The 18026-nt window shown below is 59.8% G+C and overlaps 2 protein-coding genes across 7 annotated transcripts in view; both read left to right on the forward strand.

The window, feature by feature from the left end:
- The window catches only part of LOC114018492 (HLA class II histocompatibility antigen, DR beta 5 chain), a 161702-nt gene that overhangs the window by 85223 nt on the left and 58453 nt on the right, over positions 1-18026 (forward strand). For 3 of the 6 annotated variants that reach the window (XM_037913768.2, XM_037913764.2, XM_037913767.2), the window contains exon 6: positions 144-531. The exons of the other annotated variants lie outside the window; for them this stretch is intronic. In XM_037913768.2, coding sequence (XP_037769696.1) covers positions 144-157 — 14 coding nt within the window. In that variant the 3' untranslated portion in view covers positions 158-531. Of the gene's footprint in view, positions 1-143; positions 532-18026 lie in introns of those variants that run through there. 6 annotated transcript variants of the gene reach the window in all.
- On the forward strand, positions 5258-7376 carry LOC119567532 (kinesin-like protein KIF20B). Its single transcript, XM_043527894.1, is given in 4 exon segments — positions 5258-5669; positions 5672-5778; positions 5780-6422; positions 6425-7376. Coding segments are annotated over 4 exon segments (1554 nt in total). The 5' UTR covers positions 5258-5617; the 3' UTR covers positions 7177-7376.

Genomic DNA, 18026 nt, shown 5'->3' on the forward strand with positions numbered 1-18026 from the left:
TCCTGGGTCCTGCCGAGCATCGCCCAGCCCTGCGGCTGCCGGGCAGAGTCCCTGGGGGCGCCCTGGGGCCTGGCAGAGAAAATCCCCCGTCCCTCCCGCTAGCCCCACGGCCAGGGGCTGATTTCTCTCCCCTCTCCCTGCAGGGCTCCTGAGTTAGATCCTGGGCGTCGGACCCCCGGCCGGCAGGAGTTTCCGTCCGTCTCTCCCAGCCCCTCGCCCAGCCTGGAGAATGCAGAACCTGGGGCCGGTCCCTTCCCGTCCCCGTCTGCTCCCCGCGCTCTGCCTGGCTCCAGCCCGCGCTGCCCCCGCCTGGGGACCTGTCCCTGCCCCTCAGTCCCCACAGGGTCTGCCCCGGGGGCGACCCCTCCTGCTTTAACCCTTTCCCTGCCCCAGCCCAGCCCCACGTTCCCTCTCGCTGACCCCGCGGCCCTCGGGGAACCTTTGGGGGACGCTGCTCCACAGCCCGGGGGGAAGCCGGACCGAGGCCGGGCGCTGTTAGAACTGCTGCACCCTAATAAACCATCCCCAGCCCCCCCCCCGGCTCCGTGCTCACTGCTCCCCCGGGGCCGGGACAGGGCTGGGGCCACTGGGCCCGCTGGGCTCTGGCTGGGGGGAGCGGGACACAGGGCACAGAGCAGCTGCCCTGGGGGAGGGGACTCCCCAGACACACCATGGGGCCATTTAGCGGCTGGAGGGATCAGGGTTATTGTGCTGGGGAGGGCCCTGGGCAGGGCCGGATCTGACGGGAGGGAGGGGGAGGACCCCAGAGGGGAGCTCTGGGGGTGGGGGTGACCCCTGGGGGAGGCTGTGGGTTCCCAGTCCCAGTGCAGACCGGTTCCTTCCCCAGGGGTGGGGGCAGCAGGGAGGAGGCCGTGGGGAGTGGGGGCCCCAAGTTCCTTTCCCAGGGGAGAGGCAGCTGCAGAGGGGGGGATGCTCCCGTCCCCCTGGTGAGCCTGGGGGGCACCCCAAGAGCACGGACACCCCAGCTGGGGGTCAGCGACGGGGCCGGGCTGGGATGGGAGGGCTGTCATTGAGCTGGGCTATGGGGCAGGGCAGTTATTATCCAGGAGTCCAAACCCTCCAGGGAGTCACAGCCCCATCCACCCAGGGGCCCAGAGACTCACCAGTGACACCAGAGCCCCATCCCAGTCAGAGTCCCACATCCCGCTGGGGGGGTTGCTTGTGGGGTCCCAGCTATAGGGGACCCCACAACCTCTGGGGCGATATGTGGGCTGGGTGCTCACATTCCCCCTCCCCCCAGCCCGGCCCTGCTCTGTTGCTGTTACCCTGCCCCAGGGCTCCCGGGGAGACACCAGCCCCAGACCCTGCCCCGCCATGGCCATTAATGCTCCCCTGGCCCTTCCCCGCACTGCTCCCATTGGGTACTGGCGTCCCCGTCACTTCTTGTCCCAAAGTGCCATGTGCTGTTTCCCAACTGCCAGGCCCCACCCCAGCGGTGGCTGCATTTCTGTGGGGGGAATTGGCCCCAGGGCTATCGGGGTGCAAAGAGCTGTGGGACCCTGGTGGGGGAGTGTCCCGAAGAGCGGGGAGACGAGGCCGTGGGGACGTCCCTGTCAGCTGCTCCCATGGGCTGTCCCTGCGGGAGGGGACACAGGGCCAGGGCGTGAATCTGTGTGAGTCACTCAGAGCCTGGCCTGCTGCTCCTACTGCTGGCCAAGGCCCCCCTGCCATGAAGTCTCCTCTCTCCAGCGCCCCACACGGACCATCCCGGCCCTGCTCCTGCCCCCCTGCCACACCCCCGCCTCGGCTATTCACCATCCTGCCGCTGCGCTAACCAAAGTCTGTGTCACACCTAACTATGGTGCTGTGACGAAGTGGGACTGTTCTTAATGTTTCCTCTGAATAGTGTGGGGGTGCCTCAGTTTCCCCTAGGCAGTTCTTAAGTATCTAGGGGGTGGGGTAAGGGTGTATGATCACTGCAGAGCCCTAGAGGGCAGGTGTGTGCAGGGGTCTGGACACAGAGGATGGCCTACACCCTGTTTCCTGGCAACTGATGGCCTGAGCCCTTCCCCCCTGCAAGGTGAGAGCTGAAGGGTTGGAGAACAAAGGAATCAGGTGACCTCCTGGCCCGGGAAAGGAACAAAGCCCAGAGGAGGAGGGGCTGGAGGGAGTTTCAGTTTGGGGCTGGCTAGGACATGGAGTGAAGGGCAGACGTGGTTGTCTGGCTCACTGCCCCCCCCCCAAAATGGACCCAGCTGAGGGGTCCTGTTCTCTGCACCTGCAAGCTCCGTTTTAGACCATGTTCCTGTCGTCTAATAAACCTCTGTTTTACTGGCTGGCTGAGAGTCCCGTCTGACTGCGAAGTTGGGGTGCAGGACCCTCTGGCTTCCCCAGGAGCCCCGCCTAAGCGGACTCGCTGTGGGAAGCACACGGAGGGGCAGAGGATGCTGAATGCTCCGAGGTCAGACCCAGGAAGGTGGAAGCTCGGTGAGCTTTGTGCCCTGCAGACAGGCTGCTCACCGGAAGGCGACTGCCCCAGAGTCCTGACTGGCTTCATGGGGAGCAGTTCCAGAGCATCGCCCGGGGACTCCGTGACAGGTGCAGCTACGGCAGCCCCATGGGCCAGACAGAGCCCAGCCCTGGGCACCAGGACTCCTGGGTTCCAGCCCAGCTCTGAGTACGGGCCCCTGCAGACTCCAGCCCTAGAGCGCGGCCCCGCCGGGCTTTCCCTGCACAGGCTCCGTCTGGGAGGGCAAGAGGACGGGGCTGTGCTGAAGGGCCGGGATGGGGGGGGGAGGGACTGGCTGGCTCAGGGGGCCAGGGCCAGGACATGGGGCCTTTGCAGTCCAGGGCCGTCAATCCGGTGTCAGCAGAAAGTCCCCGTGCAATTGCTCACAGCCCAGTGGAGACATTTCTCAGGCCCCGCGACCCCGAAAGGGTTAACTCCCTACGTCGTTTCACACCCCGTCCGCCTGTGGGTGGACAGACAGACAGACTGACGTCTGCTTTTCCCCCTCACGTGGTTTCACTTCCCCCCGCCCCCAGGGATGGTTCTGAGCCCCCCGCCCCAGGCCCCAGCACCATCCAACACACTCTGCTCCCCGGCCCGACTCTGCCCGGCGCCCGGTGATGCCGGGTCGGTGCCGCGCTGCCCCTGGCCGAGCCCCGGAGCTGCTAACCCCGGCCCAGCATCCTGCTTGTTGGTGTGTCAGTGAGACACCAGGGTCCCATGGGCGGGCGTTATTTCGGTGCCAGGGACTTTCCACCCAAAACCACCCGGGGCTGCAGCCTGGCCGGCATCCGGGGGCCTGGCCCAGCCCCATACCTGCACTGGAGAGGAATAAACTACGAGTGAAATGCAGCCCCGGTCGGTGTCCTCACCCCACGGTACAGAGGGGGACACTGAGGGCAAGGGACTTGTCAGAAGCCACAGAACTGTGATAGAACCCAGGAGTCCTGGTTCCCAGCCCCCCCCCCACTAGACCCCACTCCCCTCACAGAGCTAGGACAGTACCCAGGAGCCCTGGCTCCCAGCCGCCCACCCCCACATGCTAGAGACAAGCATGGGGGCTGTCTGTCCATCTGGGGTGCTCAGTCTGATGGCCAGGCCCTTCCCCCCTGCAAGGTGAGAGCTAAAGGGTTGGAGAACAAAGGAATCCGGTGCCCTCCTGGCCCGGGAAAGGGACGAAGCCCAGAGCAGGGCAGGGCTGGAGAGAGTTTCAGTTTGGGGCTGGCTGGGACATGGAGTGAAGTGCAGATGTGGTTGTCTGGCTCACTGCCCCCCAAAATGGACCCAGCTGAGGGGTCCTGTTCTCTGCACCTACCAGCTCTGTGTTAGACCATGTTTCTGTCATCTAATAAACCTTCTGTTTCCCCGGCTGGCTGAGAGTCACGTCTGACTGCGGAGTTGGGGGGCAGGACCCTCTGGCTTCCCCAGGAGCCAGCCTGGGCGGACTCGCTGGGGGAAGCGCACGGAGGGGCAGAGGAGGCTGGAGGCTCTGGGGTCAGACCCAGGAAGGTGGAGCCGGGGGAGCTGTGTGTCCTGCAGACAGGCTGCTCCCAGAGAGGAGACTTCCCCAGAGTCCTGCCTGGCTTTGTGGGGAGCAGATCCAAAGCATCACCCAGGGACTCTCTGACACATAGCGAATCCCATCCCAGAGCCGACAGCCTGCCCCACAGGGCTCCAGAGAGCAGGACAGGGTGTGAGCAGCAGTGGGGGGAATCTAGGGGCTCTGCAAACACCAGCTGCTCCCCCTGGGGTGGGGGTCAGGCCCTCTCCCCCCTGCCCACCCAGCTCGTGCCCACCCAGCAACGGCTGCCATCAACACAAGATCTTGTCTTTAGAGCTGGGCATTTGCAAGGGACAGACCCTCCCCCAGGGCAGGAGACACGTGGGGGGACCCTAGGGGGAACTACAGCCCTGCTCCCCCACCTCCACCCCTGTCAGAGAGGGCAGGGTCCCATGGTAGGGGGGCCTTGGTGGGGCCTGGCTGAGCAGGGAGCAGGCCGGGTCCCAGGGCAGTGCCAGGCGGCTGTAGGGCCTGGCTATGGAGGGCCGGGTCCCCAGGCGGGGTCACTCGGGACTGACTCATGGAGCGACCTCGAGTCACAGCCGGTCTGGGGGGGCCAGCCTGGGCCGTAGCCGGGCGGACTTACAGCCCGTCAGGACAAGCTCCGGGCGAGGCCGGACGCAGGGATCCCGGCTGAAATCCCCAGGGCCGAGTTACGCAGGAGGCCAGGCTGGCTCAGCAGAACCCGGGGGACATTTCAGAGACCCAGGACTGCACCCCCAAGAGCCCTGGCTCGGGTGATTCCAGGGATCCCCTGGCCCCAGGCCCGTAACCCCCCAAACACAGAGACCATCAACATTCACATTTCACACCCGTTAAAAACGCCCCTCCCCGGGCTGCTACTGCAACCAGCTCCGGGCGCCTGCCTGGACACCTCTGAGCCCAGCTCCTCGGCCGGTCGGCCCCTCTCCTCCAGGGAGCCCCCTGCGCCCCCCAACGCTGGGACAGGGGCAGCACTGGAGAGCTGGGGGAGCTCTAAGCCCTATGGCGATGGGGCCGCCGGGGCCCAGCTGGGGGGACCTTGCTGGGGTGGGTATGTGGGGGGGAAACGCAGCATGGGGGGGGGGCTCAGTTTGACCCCAAACCAGCAGAGCACGTCAGCACATGCGGCTTCGGACAAAATCCAGGGGGTCGCTCACCAGCTCGTAGCTCGGCACGTTTGCAGGATCGGGGCCTCTAGCCCCTTAATGACCTGCCTGTGTCCCCCTCCCGCGCCGTTCTCAGCCTCTGGGATCTCGTTCCAGCTCCTCCCGCTGCCGGACACGGACCTGGCCGGGCGTTTCCCCTCGGGCCCAGAGGGTAGAAAATGGTGTCTGGTGCTGGGCCGAAGGGGGACTCCCCTAGTACATTAATTAACACTTAATAAATACATCACAATTAAATACATGACAGAGCGAAGAAGCTGCCATGACAGACTTTCCTTCACGCGAAGCTCTGGCGAAAGAAGAGAGACCCAGCGGGAGTAACGGGAGGGGGGATCCCAGGGAGGCCAGAGGGGCTGGTAGGGGGCGCGGACAGAGAACAAGCGTAGAGGCAGAGTGGCTGCAGGGTTGACCCCTGTGGGAGATGGCAAAGTGTGTCCAGATATGGACTTCACACCCCTTGGCCATAGAGATGATATAAGGCCGACTAACGACCAGTGAGAGAAGACATTGCTGTGAAACATTCAATCCTTCGCCCAGCGAAAGAGGTAGACTCTCAAAACAGCACCAACACTCACAGCGAAACTTCCGAATCATCTGCAGACTTGGAAGAACCCAGAAAAGACCCTGAACCACCGACCGTGGGCGAGCGTGGCAAGTGACAGGACGTCTTCTGTCTGGGTGTCCTTTTGTGAGCTTGACAACGAGTGCGTTTACCACATGTCGCTCCCAGGGTCAAATGACCAGAAAAGAAGGGTGCCGTGTCTTGCCCAAGACATCAGAGGCTGCTCTGATGTGAAAGATCTGCCGTGGATTCAGATTTCGGATTCAAAAGCAGCTTTTCAGCTTCTGCAGCTCGGGCTGAAGCACCAGAGTGTTGCTTGCAGCAAGCGGGATCCTCACTCCCGTAGAAGTCGCAGCGTATCCACTGTTCAAAGGCTAAAGATGGAAGATCGTGAAGCTCCTGCTGTAACCCGAGTCCGTGAAGTGGCGCTCTGTGGTCTTGCTGGCTCAGAAAGACGTTCCAAGACGCGCAATGAGGGTGATAGATTGAAAGAGAGTGGAAATATTAACACTTCTCTACTGATTCTAGGCAAATGCCCCCATGCACTCAAGAACAGTCAACAGCCAAAGCTGCAGCTGCACGTACCATTTCGGGACACTCGCTTCCATCAAGCCTTTTTCAGGGGAAAAGGGAAGCTTTATAGGATGGTAAACATCAGCCAGTGTGGTGCTGCATATGACGAAACGCGTCTCTCGTAAATAACGCTGACACGAAAATGCAGGTAGCAAGAAGAAGAGCCCCTGTACTTTGGGACAGGAGCCTGGAAGATGTGATAGAAGACGATGAGCATTTAACTGTGAATAACAATGACACACATGAAGAGCATGATCTGGCAAAAGAGACGGCAAATGAGGAGGAGGAAAAGAAAGTAATTCTTGGAAAAGAAGAGTATCTGAGACTGCTAACTCCAATAGAAGACTTGGAAAGCAAGCTGATCAATGAGAGCAAAGATAAATTAATCTTGGAATTAAAAATTCATGAAGAAGGCGCACAAGAATTTACTCCGTATTTTGCTCAACGGGAAACAGTTTTCAAGCAATGCCTTTCTCAGGATCGAGAGTTGCTGGAAGAAGATTCTGAACAACGCTTGGAAATCTACGAGGATTTGGTAAATGAATGTGCCAAAAACCTGGATGAAGAACAGGAGGTGAAGAATTCCCACTGTAATGAAAGAGCTGGAATGCTGGAAGGAGGCGAGAATGGAGATCCCGTAAAGTGTACTGCTCTTGAGGGCATTATTGATTTTTTGCAAGATGATGTCACTGATATTAAGAAGCAGGCAGAAGAAGGTCGCAGGTATATTGGATCCCTAGAAGACCCACAGGAAGCGATTGCTTGGCTTGAAGAAAAACTGGGGAAAATTACTGTTGAACTAACGAAAACCAAAGAAGAGCTGACATGGAGAACTGACGAGCTTGAAATGCAAGTGATTAAATAAAGTGAATCTGCCCGACAACTTGAAGAAGCTACTGAGAAAATGACGACAGTGAATAACCGGATTCAAGAGCTAATGCACTTTGTAAAAAGAAAAGGAGTACTTGTGGCACCCTAGAGACTAACCAATTTATTTCAGCATAAGCTTTCGTGAGCTACAGCTCACTTCATCGGATGCATACTGTGGAAAGTATCGAAGATCTTTTCATACACACAAAGTATGAAAAAATGGGTATTTACCACTACAAAAGGTTTTCTCTCCCCCCACCCCACTCTCCTGCTGGTAATAGCTTATCTAAAGTGATCACTCTCCTTACAATGTGCATGATAATCAAGTTGGGCCATTTCCAGCACAAATCCAGGGATTAACAAGAACGTCTAATGGGCGGGGGGGGAGGGGTAGGAAAAAACAAGGGGAAATAGGTTACCTTGCATAATGACTTAGCCACTCCCAGTCTCTATTCAAGCCTAAGTTAATTGTATCCAATTTGCAAATGAATTCCAATTCAGCAGTCTCTCGCTGGAGTCTGGTTTTGAAGTTTTTCTGTTGTAATATCGCAACTTTCATGTCTGTAATCGCGTGACCAGAGAGATTGAAGTGTTCTCCGACTGGTTTATGAATGTTATAATTCTTGACATCTGATTTGTGTCCATTTATTCTTTTACGTAGAGACTGTCCAGTTTGACCAATGTACATGGCAGAGGGGCATTGCTGGCACATGATGGCATAGATCACATTGGTGGATGCACATTGTGGAGCAAAAAGAGGATGTTATCAGTAGGTGTGACGATGTGACGCAGCAGGGAGGGGGGAGTGTTGACCTGGGAATGTGCCCTGGGGACGGGAGACCTGAGAGCCTGTCACCTGAGCCAGGAGGGGGAGGGGGAGGTGACACCTCTGCCCAGGAATGTGAACAGGAGGCTTGCAGCAGGGAACCTGCTCGGGGGGTTTAGTTTCAGGTTGGGGGCTGGGTGGAGGAACGCAGGGAACCCCAGGGCTGGGGTCTAAGCTCCCTGCTCCCCCAGGAGGACTTGACTGAGGGGTCCTGGGTGTACCCACAAGCTCTGTTTTGGACTGTGTTCCTGTTGTCCAATAAACCTTCTGTTTTACTGGCTGGCTGAGAGTCTCAGTGAATCCCAGGAAGAGGGGTGCAGGGCCTGGACTCCCCCACACTCCGTGACAGAAGTCACTGGTTATTTTCTTTGTCTTGTGTGTGGCCTCTAAATTCTTAAAATAAAATAAAGTAAATAAAATAACTGCTTTTAGAAAAAAACAAACCGTCTCCCCCGTGGGTGGAGACACTGATCACTGTCACTGCAGGAGGGAACAATAGAGTGGGATGCCCAGAAGAAGGAATGACTTGAGGACAATGTCCTGAAGGGTCCCTTACCCTTGCAGAGCTTTCCTAGCTCCGACACTCACATTTCCGCATCGGGTGGGTTCGGCCACAGAAATAAAAGTCTGCACCTCTTCCACGTGCCTTTGGACCAAAGGCAAAAACCAGCTATAATTCAAGGGACTTTTAAAACTGCCTCTGAAACTGAGTTAACAGAATAAATGAACAACCAGAAAAGACACCTGGCAAGTGAACAGGGATGCATGGACGTCTTTGCAAAGCAGGTGTGCGGTTTCTTACGGGAAAAGCCACCAGCTGTCTGGAAGGGAAGAGCAGCTAGAATTACTCGCCCCGGGGAAATGAAATCCCCAAACAGAGAATGGCTGTGGCTGTGATGATGCTGAGGACTGGGGCTTGCTCACCTGTGGCTCCCCCTCCCCGCGCTGTGCAGGCACCAGGCAGGTCTGAGTCTGCAAGCAGGCGCCCTGCCTCAGGGACAGCTCCCACTGGGCACGGGGGTCAATGGGCTGGGGGGGAGGGGGAAGGCAAAGGGGGAGTGTGACAAAGTGCGGGAGTCTCTTGGTTTTCCTTGTTTCCTGTGGGGGATTTTCTTGGTTTTGTGAATGGGTTGCATGCAGAGGGGGTGGGACTCAGTTTCCCTCGGTGCTACGGGTTTACGGAGGTGATGGGAGAGGGAGTTTATTGTTACAGAGGACCAGCGAGGGAACTTGGGACCCCAACCACTGGCGTGGAGAATGGAGACCCCAGCGACTGGTGACCTGGTGACCGGTGACCCAGAGGCCCAGCTCAGGAGGCCCAGCCGGGTCTGGCCAGCGGGACGACAATGGGCTGCAAAGAGAGGAGAGGGGGCCCGGGCGACTCTGTTTACCTGGAGAGGAGACAATGGATGGGGGGGAGGGCCTTGGGGCCGGTGAGATCAGATGCCCAGCTGGGAAGCAGGGGGGCTCGGAGCTGGAGAGAGGGAGCAGGCAGGGCCCCCCCAGATGCAGGGGAGACTGGGATGTGCTGGGCTGAGGGAGGCCAGGCCTGAGGCCCGGAGAGTTTCCTGTGCTGGGTTCAGACGCTCAGTAACCCCTCCTGTTTTACGCCGGCGGAGAGTCGCTCCGGTCTAGAGAACAGGGGGGCATCATCCCCTTTGGGGGGTGGAGGCCCCGGGGGTCCAGAGCGAGGGGACTCCCTGAGGGGGCCCACGGCAGAGCCAGGGGTGCTAGGCTCAGAGCGGTGCAGCTCCAGGAGATGGAGGGGCTTAACCCCGAGAGAGAGAGTGGATCCCCGGGAGAAGGGCTGTCGCACTGAAAGGGGCACCCCCCCACGGACCGCACGGGGCCAAGGGTGCCCATCGCTGCTCCGGCTCCCCCGGCCTCCATCTGTCTGTCCAACCCCCACCCCCTCTGTGTCTGTCTGACAGTGACAGACGCCTGCCGCTCCCCGGGCTGAGGGGCTGCCTGCGGCTCCCCGCCCCGCCTGACTGTGGGGGCGGGGCCCGGCAGCTCTGGCCCCGCCCCCCACAGCTCCCACTGGCCACGGTTCCCGGCCGTGGTTCCCCATGGGCTGGAAGCCGGGTCAGCGCCGCGGGGGTGGAGCCGCCCCGTGGGAAAATGTCACTGGCCCACAGAGCTCAAGGTGTTTCCCACGGACACATGGCCGCCCCGTGAGGGTGGGGGCAGGGAGTGGGGAGGGCAGAGGGTGGGGTGGGGAAGGGGGCAGGCAGCAGGGTAAGTAACCAAGCCAGGCAGGGGGACGACGCGCTGAGCGAGGGATGGTGAGGGACAGCCAAGGGGGAGGGATAGGCGGGTAGTGGGGAGGGGAGAGATGGAGGGAGCAAAAGGCAAATGGAATTAAAGCAGCTGGAGATCAATGCAGGAGAAGCAGCAGAGCAAAGAACCACAGAAGCAGAGATGCCGGACAAGAGGCTGCGCACCAGAACGCCCTGGAACTGAGACCGATAGAGGCTGATAAGGAAATCGAGGCCCAGAAGCTCACCATGGAGGAGAAGGAAAGAGAGAGGAAGCATGAACTGGACTTGATAGAGGGGCGGAACCAGCGCCCCACAGACACACCACAGGTCCCACCGCTCCAAAAATCCACCAATGGGAGCGGTTGTGTCCTGCATACAGCGAGACAGGGGACATTGCTGAATATTTCATCACCTTGAGAGGCTGTATGTGCTCCATGAGATTCCTGAAGACCAAAAGATGCCCATGTTGGTTGCAAAGTTGTCTGGGAAAGCTCTGGACAGATTCAGTAAGATGCCTATTGGTGATGCTGCAGATTATGGTATATTCAAGGAAATGCTTTTAAAACACTTTCACACTTGAAGCAGATTGAGTAAACTTCAGAAGTCTAAAGAGAGGGGCTGGAATGAGTAATGTGGCCTGTGGAAGCAGATGAGAGATGTGATGGTGTGACGATGTGACGCAGCAGGGAGGGGGGAGTGTTGACCTGGGAATGTGCCCTGGGGACGGGAGACCTGAGAGCCTGTTACCTGAGCCAGGAGGGGGAGGGGGAGGTAACACCTCTGCCCAGGAATGTGGACGGAGGCTGCAGCAGGGAACCTGCTCGGTGGGTTTAGTTTCAGGTTGGGGCTGGGTGGAGGAACACAGGGAACCCCAGGGCTGGGGTCTAAGCTCCCTGCTCCCCCAGAAGGACTTCACTGAGGGGTCCTGGGTGTACCCACAAGCTCTGTTTTGGACTGTGTTCCTGTTGTCCAATAAACCTTCTGTTTTACTGGCTGGCTGAGAGTCTCAGTGAATCCCAGGAAGAGGGGTGCAGGGCCTGGACTCCCCCCACACTCCGTGACAACTGGTGGCAGCGGTGGGATCTACTGCACCCCGTGAACGGCGCTTCCTGCAGTAAGTGACTGGGGAACAGTAAAACGAAGGGGGATTGACGGGGACCAGGTGTGCTGAAGATTCAGAGAGAGACGGTTCCAGGGGGCGGTTAACCCCTGGGAGTGTGTGACCAGAGAGAAGGACTTTTGCAGTAACAGGGTCCCCCGGGGGATTGCAGCGAGTGGTCCCAGGGGCGGAGGAGTCTGCAGCTCGACCCTGGCAAAGAGGTGGTGACCTCAAGAAGGACTGGCACACTAGGGGCTTTTCCTGGAAACCGTGGACAGCTGCCCGGCCTGCGAGTGGCCAGCAGGGAGATGTACGCTAAACGCCTTAAGAGCGACCTGGTGGAGCTGTGCAGGCAGAGGGGGCTGCGCATCGGGAGGTCCACCAAGGAACAGCTGATTGCCCAGCTGGAGGAGAGGGATCGCTTGGATGACCGATCCCTGTCCCTGAGGGAAGCCGCCCGGGGGATGCAGCGTGGGCCCTGGGGCCTGACCGGGCTGGGAGGGGTCAGACTGCTGCCCAGGACACCCCGAGACCCTTCCTACCTAGGCCTGGGGGAGGGGCTGGGGGAAGCCCAGCGAATACCGAGGGCATCCTGACCCCAGCAGCCAGCAGGGGATCCTCCCGGCGGAGCTCCCCATCCCTGGAGCGGATGCGGCTGGAATGGGAGAGGGAGAGGAAAATGAGGGAGCTGGAGGATCATGAAAAACAACGTCAACATGAGGAGAAACAACGTCAACATGAGCAGGAGGAGAAGGAGCGGGAGCGTCAGGAGAAGGAGAGGGAGCGTCAGGAGAAGGAGAAACAAAGACAGCATGAACTGGAGCTGGCCAGGCTGAGGAGCAGTGGGGCCCCGGCTGCGCTGAGTGAGGGGGGGACCCAAGACTGCAGGGAGCTTTGATAAGTGCCTCCTGGCCCAGCGGAAGGAGGGGGAGGACATCGATAGCTTCCTGACGGCCTTTGAGAATGCCTGCGAGCTGCACAGGGTTGACCCTGCAGACAGGCTCCAGTTCCTCACCCCCTTACTGGGCCCCAAAGCCGTGGAGGTGTACAGCCGGATGACAGGGGCAGAGGCAGGGGACTATGAACTGTTCAAACAGGCCCTGCTCCGTGAGTTTGGGCTGACCCCCGAGATGTACCGGAGAAGGTTCTGGGGTCAGCGTAAAACGCCTGAGGTCACCTACCTACAACTGGCCAACCGGATGCAGGGATATGCCCGCAAGTGGACAGCGGGGGCCCAAGCTAAAGAGGACCTGCTGGACCTGATCGTACTGGAGCACCTGTATGAGCAGTGCCCTTCCGACCTGAGGCTGTGGCTGGTGGACAAAAAGCTCGCGAACCCCCAGCACGCAGGGCAGCTGGCCGACGAGTTTGTGAACAGTCGGTCAGGGGGTAGCAGGGAGGAGTCCCAAAAGAACAGGCCCCCCCCGATGCAGAGAGAGAGTCACCATGGGGCCTCCCAGCGGGGAAATAGGGAGAACCCCCTCCCAAGGGGAACGCCTGGCATCGGGCCCCTCCGACCCGCTCGAGGGGACCAACGTGACCTGAGCTGCTATCACTGTGGCCAGAGAGGCCACGTACGGGCCCAGTGCCCCGGGCTCAGGGACAAACTGAGCAGACCCAACCTACCCAGGGTTAACTGGGTAGGGACTCAGCTGGACGAGGGGCAGACGACCCAGGAAAGGGGGGCTACCAGTTTACCACCTGCTCAGGAGGGAAGAGTACCCCCAGCCAGCCCCGCCAGAGGGCTGGAGGCTCTGGACTCAGGGTGCTCAGTTTACAGGGTGGGCGCGGGGCTGTCCCTCCGGAGAGAGTGCCTTGTTCCCCTGGAGGTGGATGGGAGGAAGGTCAATGGATACTGGGATACGGGGGCGGAGGTGACGCTGGCCCGGCCCGAGGTGGTGGCCCCAGATCGGGTGGTGCCCAACACCTACCTGACCCTGACGGGGGTGGGCGGGACCCCATTTAAGGTGCCCGTGGCAAGGGTGCACCTGAAATGGGGGGCCAAGGAGGGCCCCAAGGATGTGGGGGTGCACCACCATTTGCCCACTGAAGTTTTGATGGGGGGAGACCTAGAGGACTGGCCAAGCAACCCCCAGACCGCCCTGGTTGTGACCCGTAGCCAGAGCCGGCGAGGGGCACTGCACCCTGACCTTGGGGAGGGTACCACACCGGAGGCACAGGACCCTACCCTGGTGGGGAGGGAGCACCGAGGGGCACGGCTCAGAGAGGCTGAGGCCTCAGACCTGACCACTGAGGGGGAACCGGGCCCCATCCCTTCCCCAACCACTGAGTTCCAGGCCGAGTTGAGGAAAGACCCCTCCTTGCGGAAGCTCAGGGACCTGGCCGACCTCAGTGTGGGACGGACCATGAGGAGAGGCTGCCAGGAGAGGTTCCTGTGGGAGAAGGGGTTCCTGTACCGAGAATGGGCTCCCCCAGGGGAAGTGGAGTCCTGTGGGATCAGGAGGCAGCTGGGGGTCCCCCAGAAGTATCGCCGCAAGCTCCTGTCCCTGGCCCATGACATCCCCCTCGCAGGGCACCAGGGAATCCGGCGCACCCGGCAGAGGTTGCTACAGAACTTTTACTGGCCCGGGGTCTTTACCACCGTCCGGCAGTATTGCCGATCCTGCGACCCCTGTCAGAGGGTGGGGAAGGCCCGGGACAAGGGGAAAGCGGCTTTGAGACCTTTGCCCATCATAGAGGAGCCTTTCCAGAAGGTGGCCTTGGACATCGTGGGGCCTCTCAGCAAGACGACCCGGTCGGGGAAGAAATACATTCTGGTGGTGGTAGATTTCGCCACCCGCTACCCCGAGGCAGTGCCCTTAGCGTCCATTGAAGCAGACACCGTGGCAGATGCGCTCCTGACCATTTTCAGCCGAGTGGGGTTCCCCAGGGAAGTCTTGACAGACCAAGGCTCCAACTTCATGTCAGCCCTGCTCTGGTGCTTGTGGGAGAAATGTGGGGTCCGGCACGACTGGGCCTCAGCATATCACCCCCAGTCCAATGGGCTGGTGGAGAGGTTTAACGGGACGCTGAAGATGATGCTGAAAACCTTTATGAACCAGCACCCGCAGGATTGGGACAAGTACTTACCTCACCTGCTGTTCGCGTACAGGGAGGTGCCCCAGGAGTCTACCGGATTTTCGCCTTTCGAACTGTTATATGGAAGGAGGGTGAGGGGCCCCCTGGACCTGATGAGAGACGAGTGGGAGGGGAAGGCCACTCCCGATGGAGAGTCAGTGGTGGAGTATGTCCTGATCTTCCGAGAGAGACTGGCTGAACTCATGGGCCTGGCCAGGGAGAATCTGGCCAGAGCCCAGAGGAAGCAGAAGGTCTGGTATGACCGCACGGCGCGGGCCCGGGCCTACGCCACCGGGGACCAGGTGATGGTTCTCATCCCCGTGAGAAAGAACAAACTACAGGCCGCCTGGGAGGGCCCGTTCAAGGTCGTCAAGCAGCTCAATGAGGTAAACTATGTGGTGGAGCTGTCGAACCGGGCGCACCACTGCCGGGTGTACCATGTGAATATGGTGAAGCCATATTATGCCAGGGGGAATGTGGTGTTAGCTGTGTGTGGTCAGTGGGAGGAGCAGGGAGATGACCCTTTAGTAGATCTGTTCCCTGGGACCAGAGCTGGTTCCCCCCTGGAAACAATTCCCCTCTCGGATCAGCTAACCCCTGCCCAGCAAGCTGAGGTCAGGGGGGTGCTGCATCCATACCGACAGCTGTTTTCCAACCAGCCTGGACGCACTAATCTGACTGTCCACCGGGTGCAGACGGGGTCGCACCCGCCGATAAGATGCTCCCCCTTCCGAGTCACGGGGAAAACTGCTCAGGACCTGGAAAGAGAGGTCCGGGACATGCTGGCTTTGGGGGTGATCCAGCCATCGGCCAGCCCTTGGGCCTCGCCAGTGGTGCTGGTCCCCAAAAAGGATGGGTCGGTCCGGTTCTGTGTGGACTATCGGAAGCTCAATGCCATCACTGTATCTGATGCCTACCCCATGCCCAGGCCGGACGAGCTCCTAGACAAGCTGGGAGGAGCTCGGTACCTTACCACCATGGATCTTACAAAGGGCTACTGGCAAGTGCCGCTGGATGCAGATGCCCGGCTGAAATCGGCCTTTATCACCCCGCTGGGGCTCTATGAGTTCCTGACCCTGCCTTTCGGCCTCAAGGGAGCGCCGGCCACCTTCCAGCGCCTGGTGGACCAGCTCCTGAGGGGGATGGAGAGTTTTGCCGTGGCGTATATTGACGACATCTGTGTCTTTAGCCAGACCTGGGAGGACCACGTGTCCCAGGTTAGACAAGTGCTGGACCGACTCCAGGGGGCTGGGCTGACTGTCAAAGCGGAAAAGTGCAAGGTGGGGATGGCTGAAGTATCTTACCTGGGCCATCGAGTGGGGAGCGGCCGCCTAAAGCCAGAACCGGCCAAGGTGGAGGTGATCAGAGACTGGCCCGCTCCCCACACCAAAAAGCAGGTCCAAGCCTTTATTGGGATGGCAGGATACTACCGAAGATTTGTGCCCCACTTTAGCGCCATAGCCACCCCCATCACTGAGCTATGCAAGAAGGGGAAGCCAGACAAGGTGGTCTGGACCGAGCAGTGCCAGGAGGCTTTCCGGGCGCTGAAGGAGGCTCTGGTCAGTGGCCCAGTTCTGGCAAACCCAGACTTTGACAAGCCCTTTGTGGTGTTCACCGACGCCTCCGACACGGGACTGGGAGCGGTGTTAATGCAGGAGGATGAAAAGGGGGAGAGACACCCCATCGTGTATCTGAGCAAGAAGTTGCTACCCCGGGAGCAACACTACGCGGCCATCGAGAAGGAGTGCCTGGCCATGGTGTGGGCCCTCAAGAAACTAGAGCCCTATCTCTTCGGGCGACACTTCACCGTGTACACCGACCACTCTCCCCTGACCTGGCTGCACCAGATGAAAGGAGCCAACGCCAAGCTCCTGAGGTGGAGCCTGCTCCTGCAGGATTACGACATGGACGTGGTCCACGTGAAGGGAAGTGCCAACCTGATAGCGGATGCGCTGTCCCGGAGAGGGGCCCCGAACTTCCCCAGGTCACTGGTCACAGTGACCCCGCTCAGTTCAGTCTCGAAGGGGGGAGAGATGTGACGATGTGAAGCAGCAGGGAGGGGGGAGTGTTGACCTGGGGATGTGCCCTGGGGTCGGGAGACCTGAGAGCCTGTTACCTGAGCCAGGAGGGGGAGGGGGAGGTGACACCTCTGCCCAGGAATGTGGACGGAGGCTGCAGCAGGGAGCCTGCTGGGGGGGTTTAGTTTCAGGTGGGGGCTGGGGGGAGGAACACAGGGAACCCCAGGGCTGGGGTCTAAGCTCCCTGCTCCCCCAGAAGGACTTGACTGAGGGGTCCTGGGTGTCCCCACAAGCTCTGTTTTGGACTGTGTTCCTGTTGTCCAATAAACCTTCTGTTTTACTGGCTGGCTGAGAGTCTCAGTGAATCCCAGGAAGAGGGGTGCAGGGCCTGGACTCCCCCACACTCCGTGACAGATGGCTAAGGGGGAAAAGGTGTTACAAGCTCTGCAGAAATGGCTGATCATGTTGCTCAGGAGCATTTCCTGAGTCTGAGTAATGACGATGTAAAACAGCGTTTCTGGGATAAAAAGGTGAAAAACTGTCGATGAACTGGCTACTCTAGCTGACCAGTTTGAACAATCCAAAGCATCTATTAGAAATAAATCATAGGCGGAGGGAGTTAAGTTTGGCAAACTTGTTTTTGTTTTGTGTTTCACCCAGGGTGTGAAAATCATAACCGGGGGCAGAAGGCTGTGCATATTTCTCTCCACACTGAGGGAGGGGGTGAATTTCATGAGCTTATGCTGTACCCATCTCTGTGCAGTGCAAGATGGTATAATTTGGGGTTTACCCTCTAGAGGGGGGTGTGCACTTGAGTACCGGGCAGTTCCTTAGCTGAGCCTTCCCATGCAGAGCTGATCTTAGCATCTGTGTGAAGCTGCAGCTGGGTGTGTCCCGACCTGTGTGTGTGCTGGTAAGCTGCAGGCTGAAGCCGGGGGGGGCGGGGGGGGCGGGCCTTGGCAGGCTGCAGAGCAGTATGGTATAAAGGGAGCCCTCGCTGGTAAGTCAGGTGCGCTCAGTGGTGCCCCACTTCCAAGTGGCACCATGGGGCAGGGGGGGAACCATCACAGGGGTCTCCCAGCAGGTGCCAGCGAGGGGGTGCAAGGAAGCGCTGGGTTGGGGGCTCAGTGCCGTGTTTGGGGTGGGGGGGATCTGCCTTTCGCGTCACCGTGACCCCAGCCTGGGGGACGTCACCGCAGCACCCAGACAGGCCAGCATCTCTCTGCAGCCGCTCGCCCTGCGGGGTTCAGTCCTGGGGGACCCTGGCCCATGAGTCCTGCCCTTCTCCAGGGCTCCTGGACATGGGACGATCTCAAGGCTCTTCAGGGACCATCCCTCAGCCCCAGAGCCCCCACCACCATGGCAGGAGGAGACTGGCCATTTGTCACACAAGGGGAAACAGGCATAGGGTGCGTCACAACTCGCAGCAAGTCCGTGTCAGCAACGGGAATCGACCCCCGGAATCCTGACTCCCAGTTCTCCCCCACTAGCCCCCACTCCCCGCCCAGAGCTGGGACTGAACCCAGGAGTCCTGGCCCCTTCCTTAGCCCTTCTACCAAACGC

The sequence above is a fragment of the Chelonia mydas genome, chromosome 14, assembly GCF_015237465.2.
Source record: "Chelonia mydas isolate rCheMyd1 chromosome 14, rCheMyd1.pri.v2, whole genome shotgun sequence".
Lineage (NCBI taxonomy): Eukaryota > Metazoa > Chordata > Testudines > Cheloniidae > Chelonia > Chelonia mydas.